Below are 22,320 nucleotides of genomic sequence, written 5' to 3' on the forward strand. Positions count from 1 at the left end.
CCATCTTGGAAAACTCCTCCCACCCTCTGCACCAAACTGTGAACTCGTTAAAAAGCTCCTTCAGCAACAGACTAGTGCACCCTAGGTGTAAGAAGGAGCGTTTTTGCAGGTCATTTATTCCAGCGTCTGTCAGACTATTCAATGCCACTGTATAAATTCCCGTGTGGTGTTTTTGATGTGCTTTTGCCTCCTCCGGTCTGCATACTCATCCATCTATTTATGGGCAGTGGCGCATGCCCCATCCTCCTGTTTCTGGTGCTAAGGATGTGCACGTGGTTGCCTCCAAAATGTGTGAAATGCTTGCCTGCAAACTTTATTGCACTTCGTGTTCTTGATTTCTATTTATTGATATTTATTTGCGACTGTGGTACTTCTTCTTTGGGCTGCTGTAACAGTGAAATTTCCCCATCGTGGGATCAATAAAGTCTTATCTATCTATCTATCTATCTATCTATCTATCTATCTATCTATCTATCATTCAGATTTACAAACGTCATATGAGCCCTCCATAGCAGCGTGTTCACAAGTAGTGTAGGAGCCATAATAATAGTGTGTGAATGTGTCACATGGTGTTGCGGGAGCTTGGGTCACGTGATGCATGCAGTGATTGACAGGTAGCTTTTAAAAAGGCCTGTTTACCAGCAGTCAGCTCTGCTGAACAGAGGAGAGTGGGTCTCCGTAATTTTTGTTGACCACTTATTGTTTTGCATATCCGCATGTCCACATATCTGAGTGGAACGCATATTGTTTTGTAAGCGCGCGTCCACGTGCAACGCATAGATAGATAGATAAAACTTTATTAATCTCCCAAGGGAGAAACTCGGGTGTCCAGCAGCACACTCAAATCATTTGCACGCAAATAAATAACAAAAGTACAATAAAACAGTGCTAATGTACTCGGTTTGACTCAGGCACATCTGTTAAACAGCCTGATTGCTGAGGGGATGAATGACCTCTTGAAGCGCTCGGTTCTGCAGCGCAATGACAGGAACCTGTTACTCCGGCCACTCTTTTGAGCTGCGACTGTGTCGTGCAGTGGATGTTTGGGGTTCCTCAAGATACTCTGCATTAGGGCCCTCATCCTCCTCTCCAAGACTGCACCAGCAGAGTCCACCTTCCTCCCCATCACAGATGCACACTTCCTTATCAGTCTGTCCAGCCGACTGCTGTCTCTTTTTGTCATACTGCCACCCCAACAGGTAACCCCAAAGAAAACAGCACTTGCAACAACAGACTGGTAGAAAATGTACAGCATGTCACCACACACGTCAAAAAATTTAAGTCTCATGTGGAAAAACAGCCTGCTCTGTCCTTTCTTATACAGGGCCTGAGCCTGCTCTGACCAGTCCAGTTTGTGGTCAAGGTGCACACCTAAGTATTTGTAGGTGTGAACAACCTCAATACTCTCTCCGTTGATGATGACAGGTTGATGAGAGGGCTTCCTGCCAAAGTCAATGATCATCTCCTTCGTCTTAGAGGTGTTCAGAATAAGACCATTGTCCCTGCTCCAGGTGGTGAATCCCGCGATGAGCTCCCTGTACTCTTTTTCATCCCTACCCTTCACACATGCGACAATTGCAGTGTCATCTGAATACTTCTGCACATGACACGCAGCAGATCTATGAGCAAAGTCAGCAGTGTACAGTGTGAAGAGAAAGGGAGGTAGTACAGTCCCCTGCGGTGCACCAGTGTTGCTCATCAGGGTCGCAGATGCACACCCCCCGAGCCGGACGTATTGTGACCTCAGAGTCAGATAGTTGTGGATCCAGCGAACAAAGAGAGGATCCACTCCCATCCTCTCAAGCTTCCCCTTCAGTAGCTGAGGCTGGATAGTATCAAAGGCGCTTGTAAAGTCGAAAAACATCAACCTCACATAGCCTTCAGCTTCCTCCAGAAAGGAGAGCGCCCGATGGACCATAAACAAGCATCGTCTACTCCCATGCTGTCCTGATAGGCGAACTGAAGGGGGTCCAGCGCCCCCTCCACTTGAGGTTTGAGCAGCCGGAGCAGCAGCCTCTCAAAAGTCTTCATTACCACGGATGTTAGGGCCACTGGTCTGTAGTCCTTCATCCCTGCAGGCCTTGCCACCTTAGGCACTGGGACAAGGCATGAGGTCTTCCACAGCGCAGGGACACATCCAGTTTGAAGACTCCAATTGAAGATGGTTTGGAGAGGCACAGCCAACTCTGACGCACATTCCCTCAGCAGCCGTAGTGATATCCCATCAGGACCCACAGCTTTCCGTCCATGGAGCCTCCTCAGCTCCACACACACCTCCTCCATAGTGAAGGCGGGCGCGTCAGCAGAGGTGGAGCAGCCGCTGGGTGGAGGAGAGGAGCAGGTCACAGCCGCAGAGGTGGAACAGCTGCTGGGTGGTGAGGAGGAGCAGGTCACAGCCGCAGAGGTGGAGCCGCTCCCGGGTGGAGAAGAGGAGCAGGTCACAGCAGCCGAGGTGGAGTGGCCGCATCTGTCAGTGTGTGTCTGCGTTTGTGCAGAGTCAAACCGGTTGTAAAAACGGTTGAACTCATCCGCCGTGTCCACATCACCAGGAGCTACACATCCCTTCTCCTTGAAACCAGTAATGGTTCTCATGCCCTTCCAGACCTCTCGGGAGCTCTTATCCTGCAGCTTCCTCTTGAGTCCTGCTTTGTACTCCCTCCTGGCCTGTCTCATAGCCCTCCTCAGATTATGTTGAGCAGTCCTCATTCTCTGCTGGTCACCAGACTTAAAAGCCTCCTTTTTACAGTTCAGCAGATTTTTTGTGTCACTTTTGATCCACGGCTTGTTGTTTGGGAAGTAGTGCACAGTTCTCAGGGGCGCTCCCACATCCGTGCAGAAATGTATGTAGTCTGTGACACAGACCACGCTCTCATTGATGTCATTGTCCATGCCTGAACCCACAAGCAGATTCCAATCTGTGGATTCAAAACAGTCCCTCAGCCTACTGGTTGTTTCGGGGGTCCACTGCCTAAAAGATCTCCTGACTGTAGGCAGTCTCATCACAGATGGTTTGTATGCTGGTCTGAGGTGTATGAGATTGTGGTCGGACTTTCCAAGGGGAGGCAGAGGCACGACAGAGTAAGCAGATCTTACATTCACATAACACAGGTCCAGAGTGTTGTTATGTCTGGTTGGACACTGCACATATTGAGTGAAGCCGCCTAAATGAGGGCTCACATCAACATGGTTGAAGTCCCCTGAAATAATGATGAGCGCCTCTGGATGTGAGGACTGGATCCTGGACACTGACTCCTGGATGACGTCACACACTGACGTCACGTCCGCACGCAGCGGGATGTAAACAATAATGGTGGTGACCAGGTGGAACTCCCTCGGGAGATAATATGATCTTAATCCGACCACCAGGAGCTCTACATCACGGGTACAGATTTTATCTTTCACCGTGATGTGACTGGGATGGCACCACTTGTTGTTGACCAGCGCGGCAAGTCCACCAGCCCTCGCTTTCCTGCAGGATTCCGCCGCCCTATCCGCTCGGACGAGTGTGAAGCTGGGGATGCTAACAGCAGAGTCCGGCAGGGTCTCATTCATCCAGGTCTCCGTAAGCAGATATAATGAAACTTCCCGGTAAGCACTCTCGCACTTCATCAGGGCTTCCAGCTCATCGCGCTTCTTGGGCAAAGAGTTTACGTTACCCATTATAATAGATGGCACAAAGGGCTTGTACCTCCACCTTTTAGCTTTTAGCCTAGCGCCGGCTCGGCATCCTCGGAAGGGCTTCTTGATCTCATGCGGGATCGGATGCTTGATTTCCCTCGATGTGCGCCTCAACTCAAGGAGCTCATCCCTCGAGTACTTCTACCAGCACATTCCAAAACAAAACAACCACCAAAAACACAAAAACACTAGCGCCACTCGGACTTGCTGCAACCGCAGTTGGCGCATGTCAGAACGCATGCCGTTTTTTGGGCAATTAAACCTTCTAAACTACATCCAGATCATCATTGTGCTTCCTGGATAAGTCGGCAGCGCAACGGACAAATACTGGACCCTAAACTTTCATCTCAGGCGACAAGGTTGGTTTGGAGTTGCCACAAGTAGCACACAAAATTACACGCATTTAATAAAAAAACAAGAAAAAAAAGTTTCACAAAAAACTGCTCTTCATGCTTTGGCTTTTCCCTACCATGTACTTTCAGTGTTTTGGTTCCAGCACACCAAAAAGCACATTTAATTTAAAAAAAAAAAAAAAAAAAAAATGTCATTATGGTCTTACCTTTACTTATAAATGAACTGGGTGAGAAAAGAAGGCAGGAAATGCTGAAAAGACACTTTCTCAGTGGACATCCACACAGCCAGTCCTTTCTGGAGTACCAGTCCATTTTAAAGGAGCTGGTTTTCCAATCCGTGCTCTGAAGCAAATCTCTCAGCTCTGGCGTCTATGCTATTATTTCCTCCTTCGAGCGGAAATCCAATGTTGAGAATAGTTTTAGCTTCTGAACATCATCCATCCATCCATCCATCCACCCGTTTTCTACCGCTTGTCCTTTTCAGGGTCGCGGGTGGCTGGAGCTGATCCCAGCTGCTGCAGGCGAGGGCGGGGTACACCCTGGACAGGTCGCCAGTCTGTCGCAGGGCTAACACAGACAGACATACAACCATTCACACTCACATTCGCGCCTAGGGCAATTTAGGTTGACCGATTAACCTGACATGCATGTTTTTGGACCGTGGGAGGAAGCCTGAGTACCCGGAGGGAACCCACGCACACAGGGAGAACATGCAAACTGAATATAATCCTCCGTTCCGAATGTATGACAAGGCGTGAAGAAAAAAATTGATGATTCAGCACTTGACACACTCCCTGTAAGTGGCTTATTCCACGGCCACTGCCTGACATCATTAGTGCTACCTAACATGACGCTGGAGAATTGTTGGCCTCCCTTATGCTTTGAGGCCACTGATTATATAGCACAAGAAACACATTGCAGAGTTGATGACAAAAACACGGCTCATTATATAAATCAACTAAACTATAAAAATGTAGTTCATATAGTATAGGTATCTGAAAATTTAAAAGTGACATAAAGAGGCAGCACCGCCCTCATCTTAGGCCCAGTCAAACCTGGCCTCCGGATGTGGGCGGGGCAGCACTGCGTCTCGCTGTGTCCGTTGCCCTAGTCTCTTCTCAGTATTTTCATGGTAAATGGGAAAATTCAAAGATAATATAAAAACGGTGAACTTAAATGGATAATTAATTTAAAAAAAATCACTGGAAAATACAACCTTTTATTTCATTTTCTTTTTCTTTTTTCTTCCCATCTGACTGCACGTCACTGATCTGTATACATAATAAAAAAAAAATCAGAATTACAAACAGACTTAAATGAAATTTCGAATGTGTATTTACAATTGCTATTTATTGGCAATTTTTTTTTTAATGTTGAAGTTAATCTGATGGAAATTACACAATTATGACTTTGCAAGTACTGAATTGTGTATGTAAAATGTAACTTGTAAGAAAATATAACAGCTGTCAAGTGAACATTAAATGATCAGGTAGTGAAAACCAAATAATTGAAATCACGTTTTCTTTTCTCACTGTGATGTAAAAAATTGGTTGCAACTTACTACCAAATAAAAAAACAAATAATATCAGCTGGATATTTTTTATGATTTCAACTGACAGCAATGTCCAATTGGAAAACAATGCCTCTAGCAAGGTGATATGATGTATTCACAAAATGTGCAGATCATGATCATGCAGGTTGCAAGTTTGATATTTAAGGGGATGGCAAAAAAAAAAGAAAAAAATAGTTGTGCTGTTTACATTCTCATCACAAAGCTAATAATCTGACTTAATGCCTAATCAATGATGAGAGCCTGCAGTGTTTACATGTGGATTGTTGTTTGGAGTGCTTGGTGAAGGTTGCAGTGTATTTCTGACATTGGAGGATGAAAAATGAGAATAGAATTCGATTTTGTTGGTGATGTTGACCTATTTGCTATAAATCATATTAAAAGCTGTTGATTTCACTTTTGTGTGTGTATTCATGTTGCACACCTGTGCAGACATATTGAAAATTGTCCAGGCATGCATGGATTCAAAGTTACTTCTTTAATCACATCTGTAACAGAACACAGGAGCACACTTTAGCATTGGCCATGCATACACATCAGCCTGAAATGGAGTCTGTGACAAACAGAAGATTTCACAGTATTTATTAGAATTTGATCAAGTACATCTTAAAAAAAAAACAAAACAACAACAACAAAACCAAGCTGTACAGTTTACAAACAATACCATTAAAACCATCGAAACATGTCTGTTGTAATGTAATTTTTCTTTTGGTTTCAAGATTATCATATTCATAACAGAATAAGTACGGAAAACTGTGACGAGATAGAAAACAATTCCAGATATCCAAAACATGCACAAAATAAAATAATGATAACATGCTGTTCAGTCAAGAAAACTGTGAGATAAATTAAAGCCGCAAGCGGCATTGGTCGGGACCGAGCCTCCCCGCCGGCCAGCGACTGAGACGTCCACCCACTAACATGAAGCTTTTAGAATCTGTCTTCCATTAACACAGAGTTGTTAGCATCTCCCATCAACTAACATGGATTAGTTAGCATCTCCCATCCACTAACATGGAGTAGTTAGCATCTCCCATCCACTAACATGGAGTAGTTAGCTTCTCCCATCCACTAACATGGAGTAGTTAGCATGTCCCATCCACTAACATGGAGTAGTTAGCATCTCCCATCCACGAACATGGAGTAGTTAGCATCTCCCATCCACTAACATGGAGTAGTTAGCATCTCCCATCCACTAACATGGAGCAGTTAGCATGTCCCATCCACTAACATGTAGCTGTTAGCATCTTCCACCCACTAACATGGAGCTGTTAGCATCTCCCATCCACTAACATTGAGTTGTTAGCATCTCCCATCCACTAACATGGAGTAGTTAGCATCTCCCATCCACTAACATGGAGTAGTTAGCATCTCCCATCCACTGACATCAAGCTGTTAGCATCTCCCATCAATTAACATGGAGTAGTTAGCATCTTGCATCCACTAACATGGAGTAGTTAGCATCTCCCATCAACTAACATGGAGTAGTTAGCATCTTGCATCCACTAACATGGAGTAGTTAGCATCTCCCATCCACTAACATGGAGTAGTTAGCATCTCCCATCCACTAACATGAAGTAGTTAGCATCTCCCATCCACTAACATGGAGTTCTTAGCATGTTCCATCCATTAACATGGAGCTGGTGGCATCAGTCATCCACTAACATGGAGTTGTTAGCTTCTCCCATCTGCTTTTGAGAGTCACTGAATGAAGGCAATCAGTGGCAGAGTTTGATTGACAGCTGCTGTCAGCTGTGTAACTGCAATGCATGCCCATATATGGTAATGTGAGTTAGAGTGGAGAGAGGAGAAAATAAAAGTCTTTTTTGGGGAAACAACTGCTCCTTGTTCCTTTGCTGTTTGGCATAAGTGAACAAAAAATATCACGTTTGACAGGAAAATTTGTTGTCTTTCAGTTGGTGAGGCTTTCAGAGCAGTCAGACTTTTAGTTTGGACTGTAGAGGCCTGAGTTTGTGAGAAGCGCGAGATTTTTCCCCATCCGGCTCCATTATAACTGAGAGCAAAAAAAATGCAGAGTGCACACCTTTTCTTACCTGTGAAAACATACATATAACATGATATTTTCCCCACTTATGTTACATCATCTTGTTCGGTAGAACCTGCTGGAACTTTGCGTGTACTCGGTTTGTTGATAGGAGTCACGGTTTAGCCGCAGTCGCCACTTGTTCGAGGTGCTGAAAAAAGGCGACTTTTTTCCTTTTTTCCCCATTATAACGGATGAGGGCCGGAGAAAGGCAGGATTTCAGACTTCCAACTTTGAACGCTAATAAAATCCACACCGTGGGACTTTTGACAAAGTTGTTCACAACTTTTGTAGAGAAAATTGTCCTCTTTCACGTTGCGTGACTCTTATGTCTGTACAACAAACGGTCTCGGAGGAGATAATTTTTTCGTGAGGAGTGATTTTGATCAAAATTTTACTTTGAAAGGGAAATAGCGGATTTCCTGTTGGATTTAGGTCAGGGGTGTGAGTGCGTGAAATGTAGATCATGATGAGACGAACGCGTGAGTGTTGGTTTGATCTCTCTACGACATTCCTATGGGTCGTGGCGACTGTTTTAGACGTTTTTTGGGATATAGGTGGCGCTAGAGAGCTGATGGTGTTCGTTTTTGTATTTTATAAAATTTTTCGCCGGTCATGACGGGCGTGCCAAATTTGGTGAGTTTTCGTGCATGTTTAGGGGGTCAAATTCGCGTTTATTTGGGCGTTAGTATAATAATAATATAGAAGGAGAACGAGAACGACAAACGAACGAAAAACAATAGAGACCTTGCCCTACGGGCAAGGTGGCCTGCGGCCACCTTGCCCTCCGGGGCTCGGTCCCTAAATACACATTGTGCAAATGAAAAGTATGAACAGTCAATGGCATTAAGAATTCTTCTGTACAGTACTCATTAGAGGTGTCCCCGACTAAGAATTTCCATAGTCGAATCTGATTCGTCCGATCCTGCCAATAGTCGACTGATAGTCAAATCTATCATCTTGTTTGGCGGAGTGGGGGGAGCGGGGGGCTGCGGAGCGTGCCTACACGGGCCGTCGGAGCAGCGCAGCACAGCGCAGAGCGGTGCTCACATGGCACACGGATACCCCTTTCACACTGGCCAAAAAACCCGTTTAAACCCGCTAATTAACCGGGTCCTCATGGCAGTGTGAAAGTGTTCACTCGGCATTAGACCCGGGTTTTTCAACCCTGCAATCGACGCGGGTTTTTAGCGGGTCGCTACTATCGCCTTTTTAGTGGGAGGGCGAAAGGGAGCGAGAAAGGCAGACGCGAGTCGACGCGGTAACTTACGTGATGACGTCGACGCAGCGTAGCTACGTTAGCGCGCTAGTTGTCATTTCTGGACACAGCGTGAGATTTCCTTCGTCAAGAGGACCCAGTATTGGCAAGATAGCGAGACCAGAGAGCTCCTCTGGATCCGTGGGGAAGAGGAGATTCGTCTACAGGTAATGGGTCCTGTGTTCCGCTGCATTGTTTACTTTCGCTTTGCTCCGTCGTGCTGATGATGTCATCAATGCGGGACACTATCAGCGCGGGAAGACGCAGCGACGTGGCTCGCCAGCAGGCGGTTAGATGCGGGTCTGCATGCAGTGTGAAAGGACACAAAAGGCGACTATTAGTGGGTCGAAAACACGGGTCGAAAACATGGGTCGACCCGCTAGTTGCAATGTGAAAGGGATATCAGAGTCGGGGTGCCTATGCCTACAGCCGGCCCTGATTGCACTAATAATAATAATTAAAAAAAAAAAAAAAAAATTAAAAAAAAAAACAACAGCGCAGGCAACAACACTTATTTTTTTCCTACACACTGAAACACAAACTGGAACAAAGTGTCGGTAACTCTAAACATCAAACAAATGAAGTCTAGTTCAAATGACCAGAACCAAACCCACTTCTAACAAACAGGCAATTTAAACATGTAATTACAAACATGTAATTTATTTGTATCTATAATCTCTGCAGATAAGCTCACATTTTTTGGCGAAACAATTTCTCACATTATCTGCTCAAATTAAATGAAATAGGCTTAATTGCACTGTGTCGGGTCGTTTCGCAGCGCAACATCCATGCAAAAACAAACACTAAATTAAATAGAATTAGCCTTTTAGATAAATAAAAATCATAATATAATAATAACCTAAAATATTACAATCAAATGAAATAAAAGTCAGCATTAAAAATGAGAATTGAGTAACAGAACCGTCTTTTATTAGCCCAATTATCTGGCTACTTACCCGTTTAAGGTGGAAAGCCATGTTGTTGTGGAGTGATATGAAAGGACACAACTTGCATTTGACTTTTTTTGGATCATCTTTGACTTGGTCTGAAGTTCTGGGTTTTTTTCCCCGACATTTTGAGCCTTTTAAATTTAAGCCAAATCACCACCGAGATGCTGCTCTGTGACGGAGCTCTGCGCAAAATCGGATTGTGCCACTCACCATGGTGGTTCATTCACAAACACTAAATAGAGAGAATATTGAATAAAACTACAAGTTAAGTAAATTTTTCCACAGTGTATTTGATAGGCTAACATGTATATCAAATAGGCTTGATATCATGTTTATTTGGAAAAAAACCCCCAAGCAATTCTATGTAAAATCAGTCATTCAGCACCCCCATACAACTGTAATGGAATGGTCCTCGTTTCATAACCACATTTTTTCAATGCTTCGACTGTATGATTGGCAGTCAAATCAGGCCCCTTCGAATGAATCATCGAATCGTTAGTCGAATCATCGACACCATTAGTACTCATCACATTTTTCATCAATTCAGGATCATGATGCTCTGATGACTGATTCTATTTTGCTTCTGTGTGTGAGTTTATAATCTGGTGGAGAGATCATCTCTGTCTTAAGCTGGAGAAAACTCTTCAATTTCACTGTCATGCACACCCTGAGCTGCTTCACTCAGTATGGTGATCACTGTTGATATTGTAGCATCAGGATCCAACAGTTTCACCAAAGGCACATTCACACCTCTCTCCTGAAAGATCAGATTTTGCAGAGTCATGGCCTGCATGGAGTCAATGCCCAAGGAGGACAGATTTGTGTCATCTCCCAGCTCACCCTGCTCCAGGCCTATGGTCTCACTGAGCAGAGAGATCACATAGAGTTTTGGTGAGACAACATCAGCTTTTATATCTTCATGCTCCATCTCTTTGGATTTTTGGAAAAACTCCTCAACTAATGCTGACAGACGCATTGTCAGGAATCTATTTTGAGAGAGGATGTTGTAGCGGATGTTTCTGAAATGAAACCTGCACACAGCTTGTTGGGGTCGGTTGAGCACAAGACATTGCTCCAAGCTTTTATGGACTTCAGGCACATCTAAAACCATCATGCCTTTTGCCTCCAGAAATCGCTGGAAATGTTCTTTGTTCAAAAGCAAGCCGAGGTTCAGGGCACCCCAGTTGATAGACTGTCCAGGCAGCCCAAGCTTGCGCCTGTACTGACAAAACAGGTCTAAAAAAGTATTGGCTGCTGCATAGTTTGTTTGGGATGCATTTCCCAGAAAAGCAGAGATGGAGGAGTAGCACACAAAATAGTCCAACTTGCACTTCTGCGTTGCATGATGCAGATTCAGGACACCATTCACTTTGGGTCTAAAAACCTCCTCATACAGAGATCTGTCAAGAGTTTCAATCAGCCCGTCACGCAAGACAACTGCACTGTGAAACACCCCCCTAATCGGACAACCGGGAAACTTAAGGTTGATGGCAGAAATAACCTTGTGCACATGCTCAGAAACAGATATGTCACACTCCATGCTGGTGATGCTGTTGCCACACTGTTTCTCCACGTTGAGTATCTCTTGCTGTACATCAGGTTTTGGTTTGTTCCTTGAGAGTATTACGATGTACTCACCGCCTCTTTGAGAAATGAACTTTACAGTTTCAAAGCCCAGACCTGAAAGACCTCCTGAGACTATATACACGGCTCTCTTTCGAAAAAGCAGTGTGTTTGTTGGCAACAGTGGAATGGCAGACAGCTTCCGGTCATCAGCCTTTTCTAGAGTCACTACAGCCAGTTTCTTTGAGCGAAAGTATGACTGTGGTTTCTCTGAATCAAGGCATCTGCTTCCAGACTTTTCACACTGAAAAGTAAAGTTTCGAAGAGTCCTGTCAAAATTCAGGGACTTCAACCAGTGTTGAATGTGTGGCTTGTGTGCTCTCAGGTATCCCTTTTTGAAAATATCTGATACCTGGATTGTGTGTACATGAACACTGTCTTTTAAGCTTTCAATCACTTCCTGAGTTTTCACATCCTGCGTTGCACATTCACAGACGATCACAACATGTTGAATGCCTGGAAATGTCGAAACTTTAGCAGTCAGGGATTCATCCAACGGAGGCAAGATGACACATGCTTCCATGTGCTTGACATCGACAAAAGAGTCATTGCACTGTATGCCAACTGTTACATTCCAGCCAGATTTGGTACAAGCACATGCCAAAACCTTCAACAGAGCAGATTTAAGCCCTGAGCAAAGGATCCCTAAATTATTTTGATAATTGGCTCTTGGCAATGCTTGATGAACAATCTCCCATGTGAGGACAAAGTGGGAAACATTTGGTGTTTTTTCAAGATATGGGAACCTTTTGGTGCGGTAACAAACATCTTCTGGGACTCTCACCTTACTAGTAGCCACCACAGGATAACATACAGCAACACGGTCTCCAACTTTCAGTTTCCTCACATCTTTTCCCACTGCTGTAACAGTCCCACTGAAGTCAAGAGCAAGCAGCTTGTGTTTCTGAGATGAATGCTTGTTCCAGTACAATGTCTGACCAAATTTTAGATGGGAGGCACTGACAGGGAAATAATCAGATGTATGGACACACAGTTTCTTCGGTTGGATTTCCACTGATGTGTCACTCATTTCCTTGGCATCCAGTTCAAAGCGAATGGCACTGATTTTAGTCATACTGTATGCATCATTTGTTTGAAAGACACATGTTTCAGGCATTGAAGAGTTGTAATGGCCCTCTGAACTGTCAGTAGTTTCTGGAGGGGTACGGACAATGGAAGGCTTCAATATCTGTCCATCTTTTACCACTAACTCTGGGTAGCTGCTGCAAGGATATGACCCGAGGACCTCAGACAGTGCCTCGATGTCCTTGGCAGAGACAGTGCTCATATCAATGAGCTGAAAAGAAAGCTCTGGTATCTCCGCAGCGAAAGATCTTGTCATCCCAACCAGAGCAAAACCTGGATTTATGTGGTCTACGGTGATGTCAGATGAACAATATGTTACTGCTCTAATTGATTTTGGGAAATGGATTTGTTTCAGCTGAAGGACAATTTGGCGGAAAACCTCACAGCAGCTTGTCAAGTTCTGAAGAACAACATCGGCACCATGTGAAGTGAGGTTTTCTTTGCCCCAGAGAAACAAGACCTCATCAAAGTTGTTCTCAATATCTGTGATGTTGAGATTTTCCAACAGAGAAGGAAACCCACTGCTCAAAATGTGTTTTGCATGTGTGAATGATACATATCTGGAATTCGAGTCCAGATGCTGTTGCAAACCTTGAGCAATCCCAATAGGGTCACAGAAGACCAGGGCCTTTGGAGGAGGAGCAGGACTGAAACCAGGGATTACACTGAAGACATTGTGGTAGAAATACTCTTCAACAACATGAGAGTGGCTGCCAAGGTATTTGATCATCACATGCTTAACCTCAACCAACACTCTCCCTTCCCTGTCTGCAAAGCAGCCACAGACCTCAAAGTGATCAGTGCCCACATCAGTGGCTCGTAAATAAACAATCATCTCCTTTTGCAAGGGTTCAAACACTTTCAGACTTCCTATTTTGGCAGGAAATCCTGGTCTACCAGCAAAGATGTGTTCAACTGTAACTGGAAGAAGCTGCATCAGATAATCCAACACAACGGGATGAATGTGGTAATCATAGAATTGAGACGTCAGTTCCTCAGGGACTGAGATGGGTGCAAAAGCCTCCTTCAGTTCTTCTCCATAATGTATGTCTGCTTTATTTTGGAATACATCCCCATATTGGAAGCCAGCCTGAGAGAGATAGCCATAGAACTCCTTAAAGTTCACAACAGATGTGCATCGTTTCTGGATGGAGGTCAGTGAAATGCATGACTCCTCAAGCAGCCTCTCTTCATTCAAAACAACAGTGCCTGATGCATACACAGCAGGAGGGGAAAGTATAGTGAATGTGGTTTCTTGGTCTTTTTGTTCAAGTTGCACTTTGAGTTCAGGTGATTTCTGACTCAACACAAACAGGTTGTGAAAACTGACACTCAGCTGAACAGAATTGAGGGGCACTTTTGGTTTTGCAGCTACCATGAATGCAGCTAAACCCACCTCAGCATAGAAAGCACCAGGGATGATGGGTATCCCATTGTGCTTGTGCTCTTTCAAGTAAGAAGAGGATTCAGACTTCAGATCACAAGTGAAAATGTTGCTTCCACTTCCTGTCTGATGGAGCACTGGGTGGTCACTTTGTGTATTTGTCTGTGCTGCTCCAATGATAACATCTCTATCTGAACAATCAAACTGGTATCGTGGGAAAGACAGTGGCATCGTCTCATAGCCCCTGTAGAAAGTGTTCCAGTCTACTGGAGCACCGAGTTCAAAAAGTTGAGAAACAACAGACCTGACTGATTCATGATCTTTGTTTGGCAACACAGAGGCAAGAACAGCTGTGCCATTTCCCAGAGTTTCCATGATGTTTCTTTGCAGTGCCCTTCTTGGCCCGATTTCTACAAAGACTAAGCTCCTCTTATCTTTAGCTACTGACCTCACTGCCTGCTCAAAAGCCACTGGCTTACGAATGTTTCGGGCCCAGTACTTGCCTGTGCAGAAATCTCCCTGCTGAACTTCCTTGCCTGTTACTGTTGAAAACAACTCTGTGTTAAGCTCATTCATGTGCAAGGAGCCAATTGCCTTTTGAATATCTGATAGGATGGGGTCCATCATGTGGCTGTGGTAGGCAGTGGGAACATCAAGCAGGCGGAGGAACAGATTTGGACCGATAGCTGAGTTATGTAGCTCCTTCTGGAGGTTCTCAATTGCACTTGCATCACCAGAAAGGGTGCAAGACTGAGGACTGTTGAAAGCAGCGACACAAACTTTACCAGCGTAGGGAGGAAGAAAAGATGATACCTCTGAAACAGGCATGTTGCTGACCACAAGCATCGTCCCTCCTGTGACTTTCCTCTGGAGAGTGCTCCGGAAATATATGACTTTCACTGCATCTTCAAGAGACAAGAGGCCAGAACAGTGAGCAGCTGCAACTTCACCAACAGAGTGCCCAAGGACTGCATCAGGCTTCACCCCCCAATGCTTCAGTAAGGTGGAAATCCCCACCTGGATAGCAAAGAGAAGAGGCTGAATAACATCTGGATTGTTAAAATCACGACTCTGAGTCTCACTCTCAAGTGTCTTCAGAATGTTAAGACTGGCCAGACTTTGGAAACACAGTGAAATCTCAGCAATCTTTTCTCTGAACACAGGCTCTTTTTCCAGGAGCTGCTTGCACATACCGTGGTAAGTGAGACCGTTACCACAGAACACAAAAACCAACTTCGACTCCAAGGAGGCTGGGGTGACATTTTTTCCAACAGAAGCTCTCAGTTTCTCCTTAACGTCAGTAACACATGATGCCTCAATGACTTTTCTGAATTTATGTTTTTGGTGGCTTCTCCTGCAGGCTGATGTGTAACACAATGACTGTAGGTGAACTTCCTCATCTGCCTCCAGCTGTTTGATGGTGTCTTCCATAGTCATAGAAAGGGATTTCAATGAATTGGCTGATGTGACAAAGTAGTTCACTTGCCTTTCATCAATTTTTTGCTCAGCACATGGTTGCATGTGCTGTGTGACAATGGCGTGTGCATTTGTCCCTCCAAAGCCAAAGTTGTTTACTCCAGCAGTTCTTACTCTACTTGTTTTCCACTTTTCTGTTTTTTGGGGAATTTTGATGTTCAAGGATTTGGCATCTACACTGGAACTGTCATCAGAGTAGAAAACTGAGGGAACAATGGTCTTATGCTTCATCATCAGGAGAACCTTGATGAGTCCGGCCACTCCAGCTGCAGATTCAGTGTGTCCAATGTTGCTCTTCACAGAGCCAACCCACAGTGGCTTTGAACCAGGAGGTCTGGCTTTAGCAATGACATTTGAAATGCTCCCTGCCTCTGTTGGGTCTCCAGCTTGAGTTCCTGTCCCATGTGCTTCTATGTACTGGACATTTTCCAGGTCGGAAACTGAATAGACCCTTCTGAGCAGCTCCTCTTGTTGTGTCATGGAGGGTTTGGTGATTGGAGTGACAGAGTGTCCATCTTGGTTTACTGCTGTTTTTCTGATGACACCCCAGATATTATCACAGTCTTGGAGAGCCTGGGAAGAAATATCATGGCACCAATCAAGCTGAAAGTAACGTAACAACTGTTACTTCTTTATTTTTTTCTATATTCACACCTTTTTAAGGGGCTTCAGGAGAACAACCCCACAGCCCTCCCCTCTGCCGTAGCCATCTGCTCCTCTGGAGAAAGGTTTGCTGGTGCCATCAGGGGAGATCATCCTGGCCTTGCTGAGTGCAACAAATAGTCTTGGCTCAATAATGCAGCTGACTCCTCCACATACAGCCATCTCAGAGTCACCTGATAAGAGAGAGAAGAATTCTTTTCCTCAATAATGTTTGATGCCATGCTGTCAATAATCTACTCTGCTGCTGGAGTGACTTTCGTTCCAAGTTTAAGTTCTGTCAGACAATATACTGACCGAGTTTAATGGATTGGCAGGCAAGATGCAGTGCAACAAGAGATGATGAACAGGCACAGTCTATGGACAATGAGGGTCCAGTAAAGTTGAGGATGTAGGAGACTCTGTTTGCTGCAATGCTCATAGCAAACCCTGTGCCTGACCAGTGGTTGATCACACTCGGATGTACATGTGCTGCGTTTTTTTCATAATCTCTGTTCATTATGCCTACAACAGAAAACAATGAAAAACATTTATTTCCTGATCATTTTTTACTTTACATATTATCAAAATTAATTCCATTGTTATCTGAGAAGTTCTTGTCATTGTCTCACCAAAAAACACTCCTGTCCTTGTTCCGCTGGCCTTCTCCATAGGAATGCCTGCATTCTCCAAAGCCCGGTATACACACTGCAGGAGCTGTTTTTGTTGCGGATCCATTTGTTCCACTTCCTTGTCACTGATACCAAAAAACCTGTGGTCGAACTCATTGTACCTGCAAATGTTCAGAAAACAATATTTCGACATTTTATGTTGTGGATTTTTGAAATTCACCTTCAATATTTCTCTGTGCAGAGCAGGGGTCAAAGCAACTGATTGCAAATATTAAAGCTTGGGTTGGCGATCTTGGAAAACTAGCATTAGCATGTAGCACCTCCCCAAGGCTCCGCCTAGCTAGCTCCGCCCAGCTCCCACCCCATTGGAGGAGCTCCTGTTGGGAGCGGAGACGCGGAGACGTTCGCGCGCGGCACTTCCGCGTCCAATGCGTTCCTGTCCTCAGCGCTTCGTTTTTCTTTATTTGCACAACGCCAAGGTATGGCACACTGAACGGTGAGTAAACCCCCAAACATTCGTCTCCGCCATTCTGCAACGACGCTCCGTCCTTTTACCCACAAGAGCACCCACGCGCGCACTGAACCAGGGTCAGTGCACGCGTACATGTACGCGCAGGGGGCAAGTCGATCAGCGAAGGGATTTGATTGGTTTAAATGTAGCCCCTCTATTCCGCATATACTTATGGGGAGGGCCCTGAGTTCTTCTATACTAATTTATTTTGTTTTAAAAGTGCTTGAGTTGTAATTTTTTTTAACTGAGCTGAAACAAATAGAAAGACCAATGAAATTTAATGACCAGCCGTCACTCTCTCAAGTTTCAAACAACCAAACTGTATTAAACCTTTAGCCACAAATAACAATGCACAATAAACAATGAATAGAATCTCCCCTCTCCCACAGTCAACCAACCAATCAATTAAGTCCATCAAATGCAAATGAAAACAAAAAAAAAAAACTCAGTGGGCCCACTCTCACACTGCACACACACACAGACCTCAAATTAAAAGTTCCGTTGCAGGCCTGAAGCGAGGCTCGTGTGCGGTGTGGCCTAAAACTGAATGGCTGCTTCACTCTGAAGAGCACTGAAAAGAAAAGTTGGTACCGTTTGGGCAGAGAACTCCCTGATGAACACCAGTCCTTGGTCCCGAGTGCAGGATGCAGGCCTTAGCCGGATGCAGGCCTCTGCAGACTGCAGGCCTCAGCACGTGCGCAGGCCCAGGCTCCCTCACCTCCCAGTCACCAGCCAGCAGCAGCAGCCCAGCGACGGTCAGGAGCAGCCATGGAAACTCCTCCACCTCCTCGGGAAAAACGCCACTCTGCAGCCCGTGGTACTCACTGTTCCAGTAACTAACTTGGCTGAAAGTCCGCTCCTTGGTCAGCAGCAAACACCGCGTGTCAGTGGCGGCCTTAATTGATCCACTTCTCCAGTGAAAACACAGCGCCTCTGAGTCCACGGCAGGATAAACGATACAAAAACTCCGTGCTGGAAGTCCTCAGTCCGTTTACACCCAAAAGTACATGGATTCGGAATCTCTTCAGCCGACTTTCGAGTAGAAAATCCACAGATAATCCCACACATGCATCTATTTCGTCCGTTTTCTTTCCACCCGTTTTCTCCATCCCTGTTCATTGCTGCTCCTTAGCCCAACTCGTTCCTCTGCCCCTCAAACGACCAATCAGCTTTCCCCATTTGTCTCAAAAACACACACAGTACTTCCGATTCACCCAGTGACCCTTCAAAATAAAATACACATTCAAAACACAGTTTTAAATGGCAATAAGGCACTCATAATACTTAGAACACTTTAAACAATCAAATCAAATAATGAAATTCTCATATTCACAAGACATGAACTACATTCTCTTTTCTTCTTTTTAATTTTTCAAACATTTTCCAGTAATGAGCTCCTTTTTTTTAAAAAAGAAAAAAAACTTTAGACACTTTTAACCATGGGTTAACCTGGTTACATAAAAAAAGGTGTCCCCTCAAGACTATTGGTTGCTGTTTGTCCCGTTTTACTCCTGCTGTAGATAGCGGATATTTTCCAAACTACTTTAAAAACACGCTATGAATTGCTTCCCATCGGGTCATAAAGATCATTTTAACCAGTATTTAAAAAAATGTATCTCATTGTTAGGATAAATATAAACAGGATAAATATTCCCTAAATATCTGAAGGGGGGAAAAAAAAACGTGAAACTGTCCATAAAAAAAACCACGATGTGCCCGCAGCACATCACACTCATTCAAATCGCCAACCCTAGCTTTTATATTGTTGTAATAAGCAGCTTTTTCATTGATTTGTTTAAAGTATGTAATTGTACAACTTTTTATTTTCAGTTTAATGTGTGCATTTCTCAACTTCACTTCTAATAAATCCATGAATTATTGCTGAGTAAAGTAATGAATTGAAATATTTTTTTAAGGTTTTGATCAATTTGTTTTCAGCAAGTTCACTCTGTTAACTGAGAAAGATAAAACATGCTCCTTTCTATCTGTCTGATAAATGCGACTTGTACGCGTAAATTTTAGATCCAATCCAAAGTCAATAAAAAGTAATAAACACTTTACAAGTGAAATACTTAAAAAATATTCTCATGAATGATAGAAACTTCTGAAAAGTCCAATGAGAACATGCACTATATTATGTTAAACATATGTAATTATGACTATCTGAATCTGTTTCCTGTCAGAGTTTAAAGACGTACCCATCAATGAGGGCAGCCTTGGCTGTGCGGGATTTTCCTGCCTTGTTGTCATCTGGGTCATACCAGCTGGATACGTCAAACCTCTCTTTGGGAATTTGCACAGCGCAGTTTTTCCCCTCCAGTAGAACCTTCCAGAAGTTGTCGAGCCCCTCCCCTGCAAAAGAGCATGATTCAGTTTGAACAAAATTTAAACACGATTATCCATTTAGAAAGAAAGACATTCTGCATTGTTCGGACTCAGTGGTACCAGAGAGATTTTGTCCTTGGCTTTTGACCCATTCTGAAGATTCATGAAGGGTCATGCAGCCTTGCTCATGGGACCACATGTAAAAAGTGGATTTCACTTTTCCTGTTGAAATGTCTTGAATTGAATCAGTGATTTCGAAGATTGAGCAAAGATTTAATCTCATCAATCCTGTCTCAAACGAACACACTGTCAAAATGCCAACTTTCAGATATGTCCCAAATAAAAATTGTACATTTTCCTTGATATACATTACATGGGGCCACAGAAACAGACATATCCTGCTGTAATTCTCTGCATCCATTTGTTGTTGTAATTTAAAGGTGCATTAAGGAGTTTGCACGTTTTATGCGAAACAGCACCCCCTGCAGGCCTTGGGCGTAATGCAGCTTAGTGAAAAACTCGTCCCTGTGGCTTGCGTGCACGGAAGAGGGAAACTTCGTCTTCGCTCGTTTAGTAGCGCTCAAGTAAGATTTAAGTTTCTTTTACCTGGTGGAGTCTGTGCTGGAGCTGTGGCAGTGCTGGAAGCCAGTCTTTTCTTACTTTCTGGAAGCTCCTGCTCAGTTGTTGCTCACTAAGCATCTGGCGGAGTAATGGCGGACAAAATGAAACCTAACAGCCGGAGCGTGCATTACGTCATTCCTTTCAAATTCTCCCCACAAAAATTCTGGTGCCGGACCGGAACTGCAGCTTTCAAGTGACAATTTAGCGCTGTTAGAGGTACTTGTAATGAATATGTCAGGGCTCATTGTACACATCATTAAAAATGTGTAACATATTTTTGGTGGAAAATAAGTATTTTTAAGGTTGTAAAACTCCTTAATGCACCTTTAATGAACAACCACACCGAAAAGTTAATTTTTTTCCTTTAAACTGATTTAAAGAGCAACATTTCCTCATATTTTGGATTTATCACAGCACAATCTAAATATTTCAAGTCTTTTTGGTCTCTTATTCATTTTACTGTCATAGAAAAGATAGTATCTCAAAATGAAAAAAATGAACAAATTAGTTGTCAGTGATATTCAATATGTTTTTTTTTTCAATATAAATTAGGGCCAGTATGACGGTAGCACGGTTCGAGCTCCTACTTCACATCAAGAATATTGAAGTTATATGAAGTTTGACTCCAGGTATCACTGTGTACGCCTTTCCTCTGATTTCCTGTTAGCTTGGAGTTCTGCTTACCTCCTGGAAAGTTACATCCAATTCCCACCACAGCAATACCATCTTCAGCTTCTTCCATCATGAGAGAACGTCACTGAGGAAAACAGTAAAAAATCAAAAATACTCTGCGTCGTCACTGTCATGATAATTATCCAGGTAATCTTAGGCTGCAGCAGAGCAGAAATAAGGCTCAAGAAAAGTAGTGTAATTAGATCAGTAACAGTTGAGTAAAGCAGCAGCGGTTCCTTAAATCCATTCTGCTTTCAGGTTCCCTGAGTGGTGGTATCACTGCAGGACCTGCAACTGATTGTTATAGCCGGCTGCTTTTCTTTATTAAACATTTATGATAGATTGTGTACGTGTCCATGGAGATGAATTACTCCAGTACACATATTTATGGCATCTTGGAAATGATTCAGTGATATGTGAAGGTTTCATCACCAGTGAATTATATGACAGTGTGGGGGCAGGTCCATTAAAGTATGTCAACAGTTTTAAAGCAATTTCCAATCCTGTCACATTTTCACATGTGAAATACAAAAATGCAGCATATTTTACATCCAATGGAAAAAAAAAGTTTTGCTATTATAATTTAAACATTAGTGGCAATGCTAATGTCCAAACTGTAAAAAAGAGATAGGCCAAAAATGGAACCTTGACCTATTATGCCACGTGATTTTGTAACATCTATTATACAATCTGGCCCTTTGATCACAAGATGCAACAATAACTGCAGATGTGTTATCTTATGATAACACTGGGAGATTTCCTGTCACTGAAAGTGGAGCACAGCATCATGATGAACAAATGGAATCTGTTGAATAAGAATACTGCACGTTCAAGATCATTTGACCATTTTCTGTTGTCCAGTATAAATGAAAGGCAAACGAGTAACAATCTGAGTGACTGTCTTGTTCCTTTCTTGGCTGCATTTATATTAGTTTTTGTGGGCAGAGGCAGTCGAGATGTTAGAGAAGAGGACTTGGAATTAGGATTTCACAAATTTGAATCCCACAGCCGACCTGTCACAACCATGCATCCCTGAGGAAGACCCTGGAGCGCCACGATGTGGCCGCAACCGAGAAATCGGATTGGTCAATATGGGAAAGTAAATTCCCTCAGGAGATTGATGAGGTATGAGTTAGTTTGCTGCTGCTATAATAACTTTTTACAGTTATACTGAGATCATAACACCATGTTGTACTGCTTATTAAATCCTACTTCACCCTTTCAATCATGTAAAACCAGATTTACACAAATTGAGGGCAAATTGTGTTGTCTCTTCAATATTTTCTTTTTTTCTCATTTGGACGGCTGTGGTTCAGTGGGGAGAGCAGTCGTCTGACAACTGGGAGGTTGTTAGTTTGATTCCTGTCTCCTCCTGTCTGCATGTCCAAGTGTCCTTGGGCAAGACACTGAACCCTGAATTTCCCCCGGTGGATGGACTGAGCGCCTTGCATGGCAGCCGCCTCCACTGGTGTGTGAATGGGTGAATGTGATAATCAGA

The 22,320-nt window shown here is 43.7% G+C and overlaps 1 protein-coding gene across 1 annotated transcript; it reads right to left on the reverse strand.

Annotated features, from left to right (window-relative positions):
* Window positions 1-10,478: 10,478 nt before the first annotated feature.
* Window positions 10,479-20,895, reverse strand: LOC115394752 (phthioceranic/hydroxyphthioceranic acid synthase-like). Its single transcript, XM_030100098.1, has 6 exons — window positions 20,835-20,895; window positions 19,403-19,556; window positions 16,694-16,854; window positions 16,380-16,586; window positions 16,077-16,258; window positions 10,479-15,995 (listed from the first exon to the last, which is right to left on the reverse strand). The coding sequence occupies exons 1-6, from the start codon at window positions 20,893-20,895 to the stop codon at window positions 10,479-10,481; spliced, it is 6,282 nt and encodes a 2,093-aa protein (XP_029955958.1).
* Window positions 20,896-22,320: the final 1,425 nt, after the last annotated feature.

This window comes from Salarias fasciatus, chromosome 9 (assembly GCF_902148845.1).
Source record: "Salarias fasciatus chromosome 9, fSalaFa1.1, whole genome shotgun sequence".
Lineage (NCBI taxonomy): Eukaryota > Metazoa > Chordata > Actinopteri > Blenniiformes > Blenniidae > Salarias > Salarias fasciatus.